The sequence below is a fragment of the Antechinus flavipes genome, chromosome 5 (genome assembly GCF_016432865.1).
Source record: "Antechinus flavipes isolate AdamAnt ecotype Samford, QLD, Australia chromosome 5, AdamAnt_v2, whole genome shotgun sequence".
In the NCBI taxonomy this organism is placed as follows: domain Eukaryota; kingdom Metazoa; phylum Chordata; class Mammalia; order Dasyuromorphia; family Dasyuridae; genus Antechinus; species Antechinus flavipes.
Genome location: NC_067402.1, coordinates 152,965,863 through 152,981,068, shown reverse-complemented (window position 1 = coordinate 152,981,068; position 15,206 = coordinate 152,965,863). Strand labels below are relative to the sequence as shown.

General features: G+C 32.9%; 1 protein-coding gene across 2 annotated transcripts in view; it reads left to right on the top strand.

The window, feature by feature from the left end:
* HGF (hepatocyte growth factor) overlaps positions 1 to 15,206 on the top strand; it is a 105,960-nt gene that overhangs the window by 56,258 nt on the left and 34,496 nt on the right. For both annotated transcript variants that reach the window (XM_051961634.1, XM_051961633.1), the window contains exon 8: positions 12,510 to 12,684. In XM_051961634.1, coding sequence (XP_051817594.1) covers positions 12,510 to 12,684 — 175 coding nt within the window. The remainder of the gene's footprint in view (positions 1 to 12,509; positions 12,685 to 15,206) is intronic.

The following is a 15,206-nucleotide window of genomic DNA, read 5'->3' as shown; positions in this document are numbered from 1 at the left end:
AGTAACAGCACAATGTTACGGGCTAGACTTTGAGTCAAAGTACTTGAATTCAACCCTTGTCTGTGATACCTCTTAGCTATGTGACCAAGCATAATTCACTTGATTTCTCTGCATGTCAGTTTCCTCATCTGGGAAAGGGATCAATATTATAGAATTGGGGTGAGACTCAATAAGGATAAGGTGGCCAAAGTGCTTTGCAAACCTTAAAAGACTATATAAATGTCAGTTATTATCATTAAAGATGGTGAACATTTTACCAGATGCAAACCTTGTTCCCCCAGGGTGAGCCCTACAATTATCTAGCAATTGAATCACTGTTCCATGTCTAATGTGCCTCTAGCATGTCAAAGGACTGACCTTTTCAGACTGCTAAAGCATAGATAAATACTTGTCTAGCCTCTCCTCTCCCCTCAGGCTGTAAGCAGAGCTTTTCTATTTTTTGTCTCTTTACCTCTGGCTTTCTTCTCTCCTTTCAACATGTTTCTGATTGTTGTTGGCATTGTGGCTTCTAATTGCCACCACCTGTACAGGGCTGCTGCTGATCTTCATGGCTGTTTTCTTTCTTTCTTTCTTCTCCTCCTCCCTGCTTTCCTTTCTTTTTCTCTTCTGTGTCCCATCACTTTTCTCATGCTCCATTCCTTTTTGTCTGGGAAGGCTGGTTTTTTTTAATGGACACTGTCAAGTTATCAACGTTGCTGAGTTCTCACTGAATGTTTTTTCACTGCCAAAGATTTTGTTTTGATGGGCCCTTCACCTCTATCTACTTTCAAATCTAGAATTCTTTAGAGAAACTTTCAAAAAGGCAGGTGTCTAGGTAATTGAGAGATTTTTTTTTTCCCCTCCAGAGTTGCCATGCCTCCTTTTTAAGGTAAATTGTACCATTTATAAAAAGTGCAGCATCTTTAATTTTTAGACCAATACTAAAATTTTGATGTAAAAACTACGAATCAATAAAATATTTATTTAAAAAAATTTACTTTGTTCTATATGATAAAAAGAGGTGAGTTCATGAAATTTTCATATTTGATGTAAGTTGATTACATTTTTGCATTTTATAATTCAACAAAGGACAGGAACCAGTTGTCTACTTGTATTCTCACTCAGAGAAATAGAAAATTAGTCATATGTCCTCATGCTCATGCTGACCTGCAAGTGAATGAGAACATATTGAGAAGCCCTATCAAAGCAAATATATTATACAAATACAATATAATAATGAACTAATAGTTCTGAAGATTTTTTTAAAGACAGTCTTGTCTCTTGAGCTTTTCATATTAGTTTGGATAGAATCCAGTGAACAATTCAGATATGAATCTTGGCTTCAAATCCAAAGCAAACGTGCAAGCAATTTGAGGTTTGTGCATTAGAAGCTGTTACTACTCTCCCATGTCAGTTTATAGTGAGAGGCATTTTAAATTTATAATGAAGCTCTATTCTGCCCTTTGGTACCAGGAGGTTACTAGTAAAGCTCATAAGAGAAAAGTTTCACCACTGTCCTGGATTTCTCTAGGAATTACTACTGAGAAAGATCAAACTTTTTTTTTTTTTTTTTTTTGGTATGCTATGGCTGGAAGCCAGAGTTAGACTATTCTCATAAGACAATCAAGCATTTGCCCAGTGACCTATGGAGTAATCTGCAATTTTCTGGATGGAAAGGGAGTAGAATTGACTTCAATTCTTATAAAGTCTCCTTAGCTGGTTTGAGTGGCTTACTTTATGAAGCTAACAGTGACTCAGGTTGAGAATCACAAACATGAGTAACCCTTATCAGAGAACTATCCTCATAGCAATGAACTAGCTCAACAAGCACAAATTATTTTTTGATACAGATGTAAATGACATTGGTGGGAGGGAGACTGGTATGACATTTTATAACTATTTATCATTTAGACATGATTAGTTGGTATGAATTTTCTATGTAAATAATAAACCTTTACCATTTATTATTCGTTAGTCCCAATCCAGGGGTGACTAGATGCACAGTGGATAGAGTACAGGCCCTGGAGTCAAGGAAGAACCTGAGTTCAAATTGGCCTCAGACACTTTACATTTACTAACTGTGTGACTCTGGACCAAAAAAAAAAAAAAAAAAAAAAAAAACAGAATTCTCCCTTAGTTCCAATCCATTGTTTGCAGAATATTTCTAGCATCTAGCTTTCTATGTTAAAATTCATCAAGCATGAAGACATATGTTGACTTAATTTGGAAGGTGCTATTTAGGTCTTCAAAGAAATCGCTCTGCCTCTTAATCTCTGCTGTAGATAGTAGTGTATAACCTATAACTATTTTCATAGAAATATTTTTTTTTTTGCAAACACACACCGTGAATCTTCCACTGAGATAATCAAATAACTCAGTTTGAGATATCATCTCAATTAAAAATATTTATTATTGTCTTTGAACATCTAATAAGAAATCTACCAACTATTTTATTTGCTTTTCTAAAGAGAATCAATGAGCTGCCTTTGCATTTAACTCCAACTTCCATAAGTCTTGTTTCATTTAAATAGAGCACTATATCTGGAGTCAGAGAAATATAAAATCATATATTAGCTCAAAATTTTACTGGTTACATAATCTTAGGCAAGTCATTCAACCTCTCTCTTTCAGTTACTTAATCTGTAAAATGCATACACATACCAGCCAGAGTTGTTGTGATGATGAAATAATAACTGTAAATTATTTTGAAAAATCTAAAAAAAAGTTATATAAATGCTTGCTGTAATTAACTGTAACAAGGTACAAAGATTGATACAAATCAGTTTCTCCAAATGCAGATCTTTATGTTGGTCAAAGAATTTCACATTTAAAATGTCATCTCCTCAATTCATGTTTATATTCAGTCATCAAAATATGATTCTTAACATTTGTTTTCTTTTCTGTCATTCTGCCACTGTCACAGAAGCAGAAAGGGGCACAGGACCATTTTTGTACTGCTGGGCCTCATCACAAATAACTTATCTGCTCTTTGTAAAGAAAACATTTCTTTTGCCAGGTCCATACTTAACACCTTTCCAGCATGGCAGAAGATTGTTTTTTTGTTTGTTTTTTTGTTTTTTTTGAGCTAGTGCTTTATTAGTAGAGCCTTTGCAAATCCAATCACTCCCATGTCATTTATCTAGGACAATTGTCTAATGTTTCATATAAGAACAATTAAATACAATGTAGAAAGCATTTTGCTAAATGTTTAATATCTAAAGGACATTTATAAAATTACAAGGACAATTCCTTTCATTAAGGAGTATGAAGTTTATCAGGAGAGAGAGTCATGCAGATAATTATAATAAAAAAAGCTAAAGCATGAGAAATTCAAAAGAGAAGCCAAAACAAATTAATATGAATGCTTAGAACTATCTCTGCTAGCTAGGAATTTTGCAGAGAAGGTGGCACTTAAGATGGATTTTGGAATTTATGAAATTTCAGGTACAAATTTCAAAAATCTGAAAATAGTGGATTCCTTTCTAGACAATGGAGACAACGTGATCACAGGCACAAAGGCAGGAGTGGATAGGATAACACTGGGAAATAGTAAGTAATCAGTCCAATTGGGCTGGAACACAGTGTGTGTGAGAAGAAAAGTAGTTTAAAACAAGGATGAAAAATATTGGTTGGAGCCACATTGTATAGAACCTTGGATGCTAATTTGAGTTCACGTTTTAATTATAGGCAATAGAGGACCTAGGGAAATTATTAAGAAGAGAAATGATGCAATCAGATGCATTTTAGGAGATGGAAGCAATATGAATGTTAAATTGAAGCAGTTAAAAGATAGTAGCTATCTAGGGGGACTAGGTTAAGAGACTTTTACAAAAATCCAAGAGAGAGATGATAAGGGCCTGAATTGTGTGATTGTTATCTGAGTGAAGATTTGGGGAAGAGATGTGAAAGATACTTAAGAGATTGTACTATTAGATCTTGGCAATTGAATGGATGTGAAAAATGAGGGAAAAACAATTAAATATCATGTCAAGGTTTTGAACGTGGGTGGTTGGGAGGGTGGTGGGCCTATTAAGAGATGTAGGAAAATTAATAAGGTTAAGTTTTGAAAGAAGGGCTTCTTTCACTGTTTTCTCTATAAACTATTGAGCCTGGAGTGATTATTTCAAGAATTCAAATTACTTAATGCTTCTTCCCCTGGTATTAATATTCTCTCCATCACTAAGCCTTTGACCTGACTTCTAAATACTATCTTTGGTCTTTGCAATTGGACACATCTAAGCAAAATTAAATTGATGTTCCAAGAAGTAGTTACTTGATCATGTTTTAATAGCCTGGAGAGAGATCTCAATAGCAAATATTATTTTCCTAAAAGCATTTCCAAACAGAAAAGTTTGTTTGAATCATCAGAGGAAAACATTCTTTAGCTCTTAGGCCAGTGAGTATCATGTAATAGTGCTTTTACATTTCTTTCAAAAGAGCGGCTGACATTGACATCCCCCCTCATCAAACTTTTCTATTTGTGAGAAACTCTCAAAAAATGCCCATTATTTTCAGTATAGGCCTAGTATACATATCTTCAAAAACTCTCTTTGCATGTGGTGAGGCAGTGTTTTAAAAACATGTTTGCTTGGCTAAAGTTGATCAGCTTCAGCTGATTTTCAGGGATTTGTTTGGCAGCTAAGGACAATTAGTTGCTCTTTTAGGCCACTAATTCAATGAACTTTTCCAAAGAAGCAGCATTCCCAACATTTTATATCCCCTCCCAAGTTGACTGGCGTGAAACATTTGTTTTCTTTTTGCACCAAGCCTTTGGGATATAGTTGGCAACTTGTCCTGACAGCAGAATAGATCTATTCTTTATATTTCAGGAAGAATTAATTCTATTTTAATAACAAACAATATACTAGCAGCAGCAACATACATCCTTCAATAGTCTGTAGGCTGACTGCTCATTATCAATATTATTATTTGTTTTTATTAAATACATTTTTTGAAGATGCTATATGGTGGTACATGGATACATTTTTGACAATTTGCTCTCCAGAAACAATAATATCAGATTATGCACACATGTGTACATATGTGAACATATATATATGTACACATATACACATATATGTAAAGCATTAATGCAGTTTAATCCATTATATTAAAATTTTCTTTATCATATTCTTAAGCCTAGACAATAAATCAAATCCTGATTTATAGCATTTGCCAGTTTCTGAGTGGTAAATGCTCATGCTGAAAATTTAATAATCATTTTTCTTGAGCTGACTCCAGCATACCACTTGGAAAATTTGTTAGAAAAATCATTTTAATAGTCATGTACTTCTCTTACAAGTAAATACATTCTCAGTTATACTACCTTCTCCATAAGCAAACAATGGAATTATGCATTTGATTATAAGCATCATTCCTAAAAACAAAGGACCAAAAAGCACATATATAACTTAATAAACTTCAGAAGATTTTGTTTCTTTTATATAAGGAGAGAATATGGCTTAAATACTGATGACTTGTGGGTCTAATTAGGGAGTAGTTACACTGAACTAACCAAAGAAAAAAGTCAAACTATCTAGTGGCTGAAAATGACAATTTTTTGAGATAATGATATTTATATCAATCAGTTGGAATATATTAATGTTAAATATTTGAATTAACTATATCCTGATGAAGCCCAATAAGATGCTGATATTTATTTTTACAAACTGCATTTTAATATATTTTAGTTATGTTTGTACTCTTCTAATTTTTTTTAATCCAAAGAGTTTTTATAAACTTTTTTCTTTTTAACTTCTTCCCCTAGCAAGGAACTGTTTAGTAATTGGAAAAATGAGGATTAGTTTTGTTTTTCTGTTTACATTTGTGTGGTTTAGAGATTTTTTTGCTTTTGTTTTTGTATTTTTTTCCTTAAGGATTCAGTGGTTTTTTCAACAACCGCTGTGAGAAGTTTCAGAAAAACATACATTTTGAAAAGAAGCAATTAACTTAAAAGAAAGTGAAGTAAATGACTGAAATTATTATTTCATCAAGATTCCTGAAATGTTTAATATATATATATATACACACACATATACACATGTATATATTTCTTGATTTAAATCTGCTGTGGATCAGCATCTAGTTTTCATTCCCTAGGGCTTTGTAGTGACTTTGTCAGAATTTTATAGATTATATGTTTAATATTGGTAGGTAAATCACCTCTCTCTGGAGCACTTTCTTCAATTAAAAAAAATAATAATGGTTCAGCTTAAAATTTGAGTAACATCTTAGGTCTATTTTTCCCTATTTCTACTTCAAAGAAGAACCATTCTAGTTAACATATGGAAAATGTCACCCAACATTAATATTTGAATTCTCTGATTTCACTTCACACAGACTCATATGTTAGTGAATAACAATTTCTTCTCTCAATGTATTTTTACCAACCAGACATGAATATAATAGAAAAAAATTTCCATGATTTTATATTCCTTCAGATAATAATAATATGCCATTTTCAAAGACAGTGGAAAAGAGTAGATAGGGGTACTTGGCATCAAGTCCTGCCTTTGCCATATATTGGCTGTGTAAAATTTGGCAAGCTGCTTAATCTTTCAGTGATCTACCAATACTCTAAGCTTATATGTTGTAGAAAACATGATTTCATATTCCCTCTAACAATGAAATCACAGGTGTGATTCCTAATCACTGAAATATAAAGTTATTTTGAATCTCTAGCATTAGTTAGTCAGATTGACTACTAAGCATTTATTAAATACCTACTATGGGCCAGACATTCTACTAAGCACTCTGGGTGAAAAGACAGAACATAGTCTTTGCTTTCAAGCCTTTCAAAGTTTAATGGGGAAGAGGATACAAAGAGAATTATGTAGAAAGAAGATATATACAAGTGAAATAGAATATTAATAACAATGTGAAGACATTAAAAATAAAAGGAAGGGGAAATAGAAGTTGGGGCTTAAAGGAAGTTAAGGAAGGCAGGTAGTGGAGATAAGATGGATGAGTATTCTGAACAGCCTGTGAAAATGGATATCTTGTTCAAGATACAGTAAAAAAGCCAATGTCCCTGGATTGTAGACTATAAGGAGAGGAATAAGATATAAGAAGTATGGAAAGGTAGGAAAGATTTAGTATGAAATGCTTGAAAAGTCAGCCAAAGAATTTTTTTATTTGTTCCTGGAGGTGATAGAGAGTTATTATAAGTTACCTAATAGTGGACTGATATAATCAAATCTGTATTTTAGGAAGATCATTTTGTTAGCTGAATGGAGGTTAGACTAGAGTGGGAATGGGTTCAAGGCAGAAAACTTACCAGCATGCTATTGCAATAGTCATGATTTGAGGTGATGAGAGCCTGTACCAGCATCGTGGTAGTGTAAGGCATAGATGAGAAATCTTTTGAAGGCAAAAATCAGTATTTATAGACATTTCATTTTGAATTTGAATGTATGTACTAATTTACATTTTTATATCCAATTGAATATATGACATCCCTTGTGTCCAGACTAGCTCTCTGGAGGATCTTGGTACTAGCCCAAGTCCTTTATCTTAAGAGGAGGAGTGATGAGGTGGACTCATGTGGATGGTCAATCATGGAGTCCATTTATTTCAATTTCCCTCAGGCTTATATAATCATAGCAGCTAATACCCTTATATAATCTTAGCAATACTGCTCATGCATTAACTATGTACTGAGCATATGGGACCACATAACCAACTTGCTATTATATGTAGATGCCTCTTTGCCACTTGGTATCACTCTGCTTTAATTACAACACAGGTTGTCACTGCCCGCTGACTTCTCAGGAAGGCTGAGAGCCCTTAAGGGAGATGGGGAGCCAAAGATATTGTCATCAGGTTCTGCCTGGGCTGAAGGGTCTTATACTTCACCCAGAGTTTTCCCCCACTATCTGTAGCTTTCTACAGATACCCTGCATGTAGGAGAAGAAAAATCTTTTTTTTAACTTGCTTTGACATTTGGAATTTTGTACAACTTTATAGCCCATGCTCACCACAGAATTATCTGACAGCAATTCTTTTTTCCATGGTATTGAGTGTTGCCTAGCAAATATCCCTATTATGCATACTAATGGGATCTTTGAAGATAAGTTCACAGGACGAGTGAATAAGTTTCAAAGTATTCCACGTGAACATATTCTTTTTATCTTTTCTTTCCTTATCTTTGCCCCTCACTGAAGGAGTCTGGAGGCAAGACTGAGCTCTCCAGTATGAAAGGATATATCTCTATACTATAGGGGATAAATATTTTTAAATGATATCATTACAAGTTTAAGTAAATTAAATTATGTTTTTCAATGTAATTAATTTTCTTTTAATTTATACCATAATTCATAATTAGAAATTAAATATTTTCAAATAATCTTAAATGTGTATCTTTTTATGGTCTCAACTTATAAAGTTCTATATTGCCCCTGTTTAATTAAATTAAAGGATTATAGGTGCATAAATCTACTACCTAGAGTTAAAGAACTTAGAGATCATCTAGTTTACTTTATCAGTAAGGAAACTGAGGTCTATTGATACTAAGTTCATATGAGTAATAAGTTTCGAAGAGACTCTTCATTCCTAAACTAGAGCTCTTTCCACTGAACTATACTATGTTTTAATCCATTTATAGCTACTTTAAAATATTAAAAATGCAATGATCTGTATGTAGGGTTATCTTTGAAGTAATATAGATGTTATAGTTCTCCTGTCAATGTTATTAACTCCAAAGCATCACTGGATAACATTACTGAACTCATATAACAACAAACTGACCAGCATTAACATGTGGACATCACTTACACGAAGAGCAATATTCTAATTCTTTCATTTGTTTGTCTTGTATTAGTTGCATTTTAGAACTGGATTCCATGTAGAATCAGTTCTTGATTATCTTTGTCAGTTAAATGGTCAGTACCTATGTATTAGCAGAGTATTTTAAATACCAAGAATGCAGGCTTCTCTTTATTATCTTACTTGTAGATGGTATATAATTCTCTGATGTCTATTTCATTCTGCAAAAATGTAGCATGGAGATAGAAATTGCAAAACAATTTTAGTAAAAAACCAAACAATACATTCTGCAATGCCATAACAATGATTTTATATTATTAATCAGTTTCCATTTTATTTGTTTTAAAGTTAAATGGGTTTTCTTTTTAAGACTTCAGTTACATTCAGTCACTCAGCAAGCATTCATTAAGTACCCAATAGTTGCATAGCATTATAGAGAGACAAAGACAGTGGGGGAACTCTGGGTGAGGTATAAGACCCTTCAGCCCAGAGGGAACCTGCTAACAATGTCTGTTTCTGCTCCCCATCTCCCCTAAGAGCCCTTGACCTTCCTGAGGGGGCAGTGACAACCTGTGTTGTGAATGAAGCAGAATGATACCACATGGAAGAGTAATATCAGGTGTCAAACTATATACAATAACAAGTTATTTATGTGGTCCCAGGTATGCAGTATATACTTGGCACATGCCCAGGGTTTTGTTACACAAGGGTATGAGGGTATAAAAGGAAAAAAAGTCCTTGGAATAAAGGGACTCCATTTTCCCAGCATCCTCAGGAGTCCCACCTCATCACTTCTCCACTAAATGGCATATTTTAATCACTCTGGCATGGGAGCACTAGAAAACTTGGTAAGTTTTGTCACCCCAGCTTGGGGGCTCTAGAAAGCAGAATATTTTAATCACCTCCATGTGGGGACTCTAGAAAGCACAGTATGTTTTATCACCCCAATTTGGGGGCATTAGAAAGCAGGATATTTTAATCACTCTGGCATGGGGGCTCTAGAAAGCAACAATATGTTTTGTCACCCAAACTTGGGGGCTCTAGAAAGCAGGACACAGCACAGCTCTGTGTTAAATTCTGGGGAAACCTAGAAAAAATGGAGCATCTATGCCCTCAACTACCCTGTATTCTTTTAGAAGAGTTGTTCATACAAAAATGTGTCCAGACTATAAACAAAATAAAAATCACCCAATTTTGGGAAGAAGGGCATTAGAAGCTGAGTAAATCCAGAAAGGTTTTATATAAGTAGTAGTTCTTGAGTTCAGTCTTAAGGGAAACAAGTTTTTTAAAATGTAGAGGGAAGGAGGAAATACATTCTAGGCATGAAGCATATGCAGTGCACAGGTAAGAAGATGGTAAATGGAATGTACTATATAACAAGCAGTAAGGAATATAGTTTGACTGGATCATCCAATGCAGGACAGGGATATCAAGGCTGCAAGGGTAGGTTAGGTTCAGGTTGTGAAGGGCTTTAAATGCTTAACAGAGGAGTTTTTATGTGATCCTAGAGGTTCTGGTTGGTTTCCTACTCTTTAGCCTTTCTTGATTGCAATCCATCCTATACTCAGATAGTTATCAAGATAATTTCCTAGAGCATACATCATGACTATGCCATTTTCCTATTCATTAAATTCCAACAACTATATGTTGCCTATGGGGAAAAAAGTAAAATCATATGTTTGTCTTTTAAGTCATTATTTTATTACCTAGAAATATCTGACCTTTGTAAGTTTTCTTACACCTTACTCCATTTCTTGTATTCTGTAGTCCAGTGATAATAGTCTCCTTGCTGTTCTTCTCACAAGTGATTCCACTTCTTGAATTGGTGCCTTTTCATTGGCTTTTTCTCAGGAGAATTTCCATTCCTGAAATGTTTTCCCTTCCCTTCCCTTTCTGTCTCCTGGCTTCCTTTAAGTCTCTTCTAAAATCCAACCTTCTGTAAGAAGATGTTGGATCCTTTTCTGTAAGATTATTTCAAAGTTAGTCTTTTTACAAAGTTGTTTTGCATTTTGTTTCCTCATTAGAATGTGAACTTCTTGAGAGTAGGGACTTGTTTTAGTACTTGTTGCCTTGAGCATAGGAGTTGGTATACAGTGAGCATTATGATATTGATTTGATTTGACTAATACAATGTATTGAGAATTATATAATCAGAACTGCTCTCTAGGATGATCACTTTAACTATTGGGTATGTGTCTGGGGTAGGTTGTACAGGAAGAGTTGTTGAAGAAAAAAGTTGAAGAGGAGAGACCAATAGGAATATGATGGATCCAGGTGCAAGACAGTGAAGGTTATATGAATAGAGAGGATGTATAAAATAAAAGAGATGTAGATTTGATAATTAAATGGTTGTGTGTGGTAAAAGGGTAAATATTCAAGGATAATGTTTATGATTGGAATTTTACATTGGGATCGACTCTTCTGGGAATAATCTTCCAAATTGAAAACTGCCCTCCAATAGAGAAATGAATAAAAACGATAAGAAAAAGTTGTAACCTCTTAATGCTTCTGCATAAAATATTCTGTAATGATCTGTAATGAACACGTGTTTATTTTAATAGCCTTCTGTGTCACAATATGGATGCAAAGGATATGAAAGCAAAAATGAAACAATTCCTGAGTTCTAGGAGCTTACATATATTTTAAGTATCTGCTCAGGATAAGATGCCCAATAACAAGACAAATCCATTTCAGTTCTCCATTGCTGAGGCCAGATTTCATTTTGTCTTTTCTCTGTCATTTTGGTTCAGGATTGCTGCATAGATGTGAAATTCTGATGTAGAACATTTCTATTGGTTCTTTGCTTATCTCTCATGCAAAAGAATCTGGAGGAGCAGAATTGATTGGGGTGTTTAAATTTGTTCCATTAAATATGACTTCGATCCCTGCATTCTATGTGCAATGTTTGTCCCCGGTATTTGTAAAGGAAAATATCCAAATTAGGGAAAATACATAGACAGAGGTAGTCTAGGTAGTAAATTGTCTAGAGTAAAGAGACTTAAGAACAATACATAAGTAATAATTTGGGAAAGCATCAGATATAGTTCTTCAATACATTTTGGATCTTATTTTTAAAGTGGCAGATGACTATTTGCTTTTTAAGAACTGAATCGATGTAATGGCAAAAATGAAGATTTTAAATTGTAGTAAAAACTGAATTTTTCTAATTTTTATTGTTACTGCATTTCATAACCTCCAAGAAAAGTGGGAAGTACTATAGAAGATCTAGGAAAATGACTGAAGAAATTAATGTTAGCAGATACCATAATGTTACATTGTGATACTATGTGAAAAATATGAATGAAAGGAATATTTAAAGTATTCTTTAAAACATTAGCAAACTTTAAGTGCAAATATCCATTTATAGGGTTATTAATTATTTTTTTAAAGTCAAGATCTTGGCTGAACACATTGCAAAGTTCTTAATTTTAGAACATTGGAGCAACTTAATTTTAGCACTGTGCAATTTTAAATATGAGGTAATATGTTATATGTAAGTACACACATATACATACATGCATTTGTATATGTCTATTTGCACACACACTTTTTATTTTCAGAAAAGTCAGTGGTAGGTTTACTAGGTTTTGGGTTCATGGGAAAATATGAATGCAGGATACTATCTATAACTGTTATTTGATATTATGAAGTCACAAACTTTAAGAAATTTCTAAAATGATAAGAATACACCAGTAATAAAATTGAACTTTGAAAGAGCAACTAAGTCAGTTAACAAGAGTACTTTTTCCATCCTTTATTTTAAATAGCTCATAGTACTATGAATAATAGTGATATTCCTATGGAAACAACCCACTGTGTCAGAGGTCAAGGAGAAGGTTATCGAGGTACTGTCAACACAATATGGAATGGGATTCCGTGCCAGCGCTGGGACACCCAGTATCCTCATCAACATGATATAACTCCTGAGAACTTTAAGTGCAAGTATGTATAATATAATGAAAAATATTACTAGTCATGCCAATTTAATGTGCTTTGAGAAGGAAGGGACAGGGTAGTCAACGTTAACATGTCCTCACCCCTCTCCCCTCCCAATTGTTTTGATAACAATTGAAGGATGCAATGATGCTAAATTTTAGATGTGTTCTTGATTTTGCAAATTGATTTTAGAGGAAAATACTCCCCCAAAAAAGAAAAGAAATGGGGTTTCCTTTTCTAGACATAATTTTATAGCAGGGGAAGAATTTATCTTTGAAAACTACAATAATTTAAATATATGCAAATATTTAAAGCTCAAATAAATTTCTCAGAATAAATCTAAATAAATCACATTAAGTGGGAAACTAAAGTAATTATCTGAGCAATTTAAGCCAAAGAAAACTAGTTTTAATGTGAATTGCAATTATATGACTATAATGTTAAATGAAATTACTTATATTTTAGTTTCTTTTTATTATAAGATGGAACATAATGTCATATATTAACTTAAACTGATCACTTCATTGTTAAAAGATGAAAACGATTGTTCTCAAAAATATAACATTACTAATAATATCTTCTCTTTATTAAATATAATATACATAAGTAAGGTTCTTTATTTTTGTTTAAATTTTGATTAAGGATACTTTTTATTTTTTCTTAAATTTAAATGTTTGAGAAAATTTTAAATTCTAATATTTCAAGAAATAAATCTTTGACCTTAAACTGGCAGGTTTTAAGTAGCAGAGCTGTTACAAGTACTTTGGTCATTCTGACTCCCACCCTCCCACAGATACCTTTCCTATGTGTGAACTACTGTGGAGCTCATACTAAGTTTATTATTTTGTTATTAACTTGTTAGTGCCCTTTCTCCATATTTCCCTCATTTCATGATTACATAATGAATCATGAATTATAATTGACCAAGATGTCACAAAATTAGAAATTAAAATCAAAATGGCAAGACAAAAAATACTTATAAAAAGAGAAGGGAAACACTTAAATTATTCTAGATTAATGTTAGAGTATGATATATATTTAAGAGATTACTACATAGACTATGTGATAAACACCCAACTGACTTGAGAATATAGAATGAGCATATGCTCTGAACCCATATATTTCATATCCATGTGAATTATGAAGGCCAAAGTAGTAATTGGGGTCTACGAAATTTGTCAGATTCTTATCCTTAGAACTATTATTTCATGAAGAATTATCCTTTAATTTACTAAGACAAATGCAAACAACAACAAAAAAAATTAAATAAAGAATGAAAACCACATTGTCTAACTTAAGATTTTGCCATGGAGTATTCATAAGTTCATCTGTTAATAGTGTGTTGGCCTGGCAGAAAGTGGCACATTGGTAAGTTTCTTATTATTTTTTAAATATTTTACATCAAATTTCAGTACCATTAAAATGCTCTTTCTTCCAGATGCTGAATCTTTTTGTTTTTTCCTAAATGAAGCTTTGCCAAGGTATATTATTTAATGATACCAGCTGAGATGAAGCATTATGAATCACATTACCTCTTTGCTTTAGTCCCACTTCATTAGCAACTGTACATAATTCATGTTTCAATAGAGAGGAAAGAATTGAGGAAAAATATTAGGGTAAATCTAGTCTTCTTTTCTAGCTCAAACCCGATTAATGAGGTGTTTCCAAATTTAGACACACTCACCTCAGACACTACACAGAATTTGGCATTGGCAAATATGCAGGGTTATTGAGTACCTCATGCTTTCATTTAGTTATTTTAGGTCAAATTAAAAAAAAAAAAAACTCAAATCTTATTTCACCAAATACTTATTTGTTTAAAATTGTAAAGTAAGCACATTTTATGTGAAATCTAATATACACATTTCATGCTCACACATAATTTATCAAAATTGTAAGTATGTGGTGTCACAGAGAAAGAGACTTTTACTCTTATTAATTTTTCTTAATAATTGGCTTTTTCATAAGGACTAGAGCAGCCAAAGGTTTGAATTTGGTCTCAAATTATGAACACATGTCATTCAATGAGTTTGAAACTTTGGCAATCAATGTTCTTACATCTTTAAATAAAACAGTCTGTGCTAGGACTTAAGGCAGTTAGAAAAATGAAATGAAAGATGTAATAGCAGTGGTTGTCAACTTGAAACTGGGTAGATGATATGGTAGCTTCACTGTTGAATATTATAGACAGTTGTACATTCATTCCTTTAAAAAGTTTTCTAATTCAGATAGGCCTGTTAGGTATAAATAAGTGATTGTGCCACCTAAAATCACTTTAGATTTAAAAAAATCATATTTTGCAGTACACTTTGAAGTGTTTCTGAATTAATTTCTTTTATAATCAGAACATATGAAATCTTACAATAAAATTAGTAATCACTGATTTGTAATATCTACGAAAGCAAAGAAATAGGGAAAAATTCCCAGAAGTGTCCATTTTTAAAATCACATTTTGTTGTTGAGCTTCAATTATAATTTTGAAAGTATTTTCTATAATTATGTTAATCCATTTAGTATTTCAGCATGTT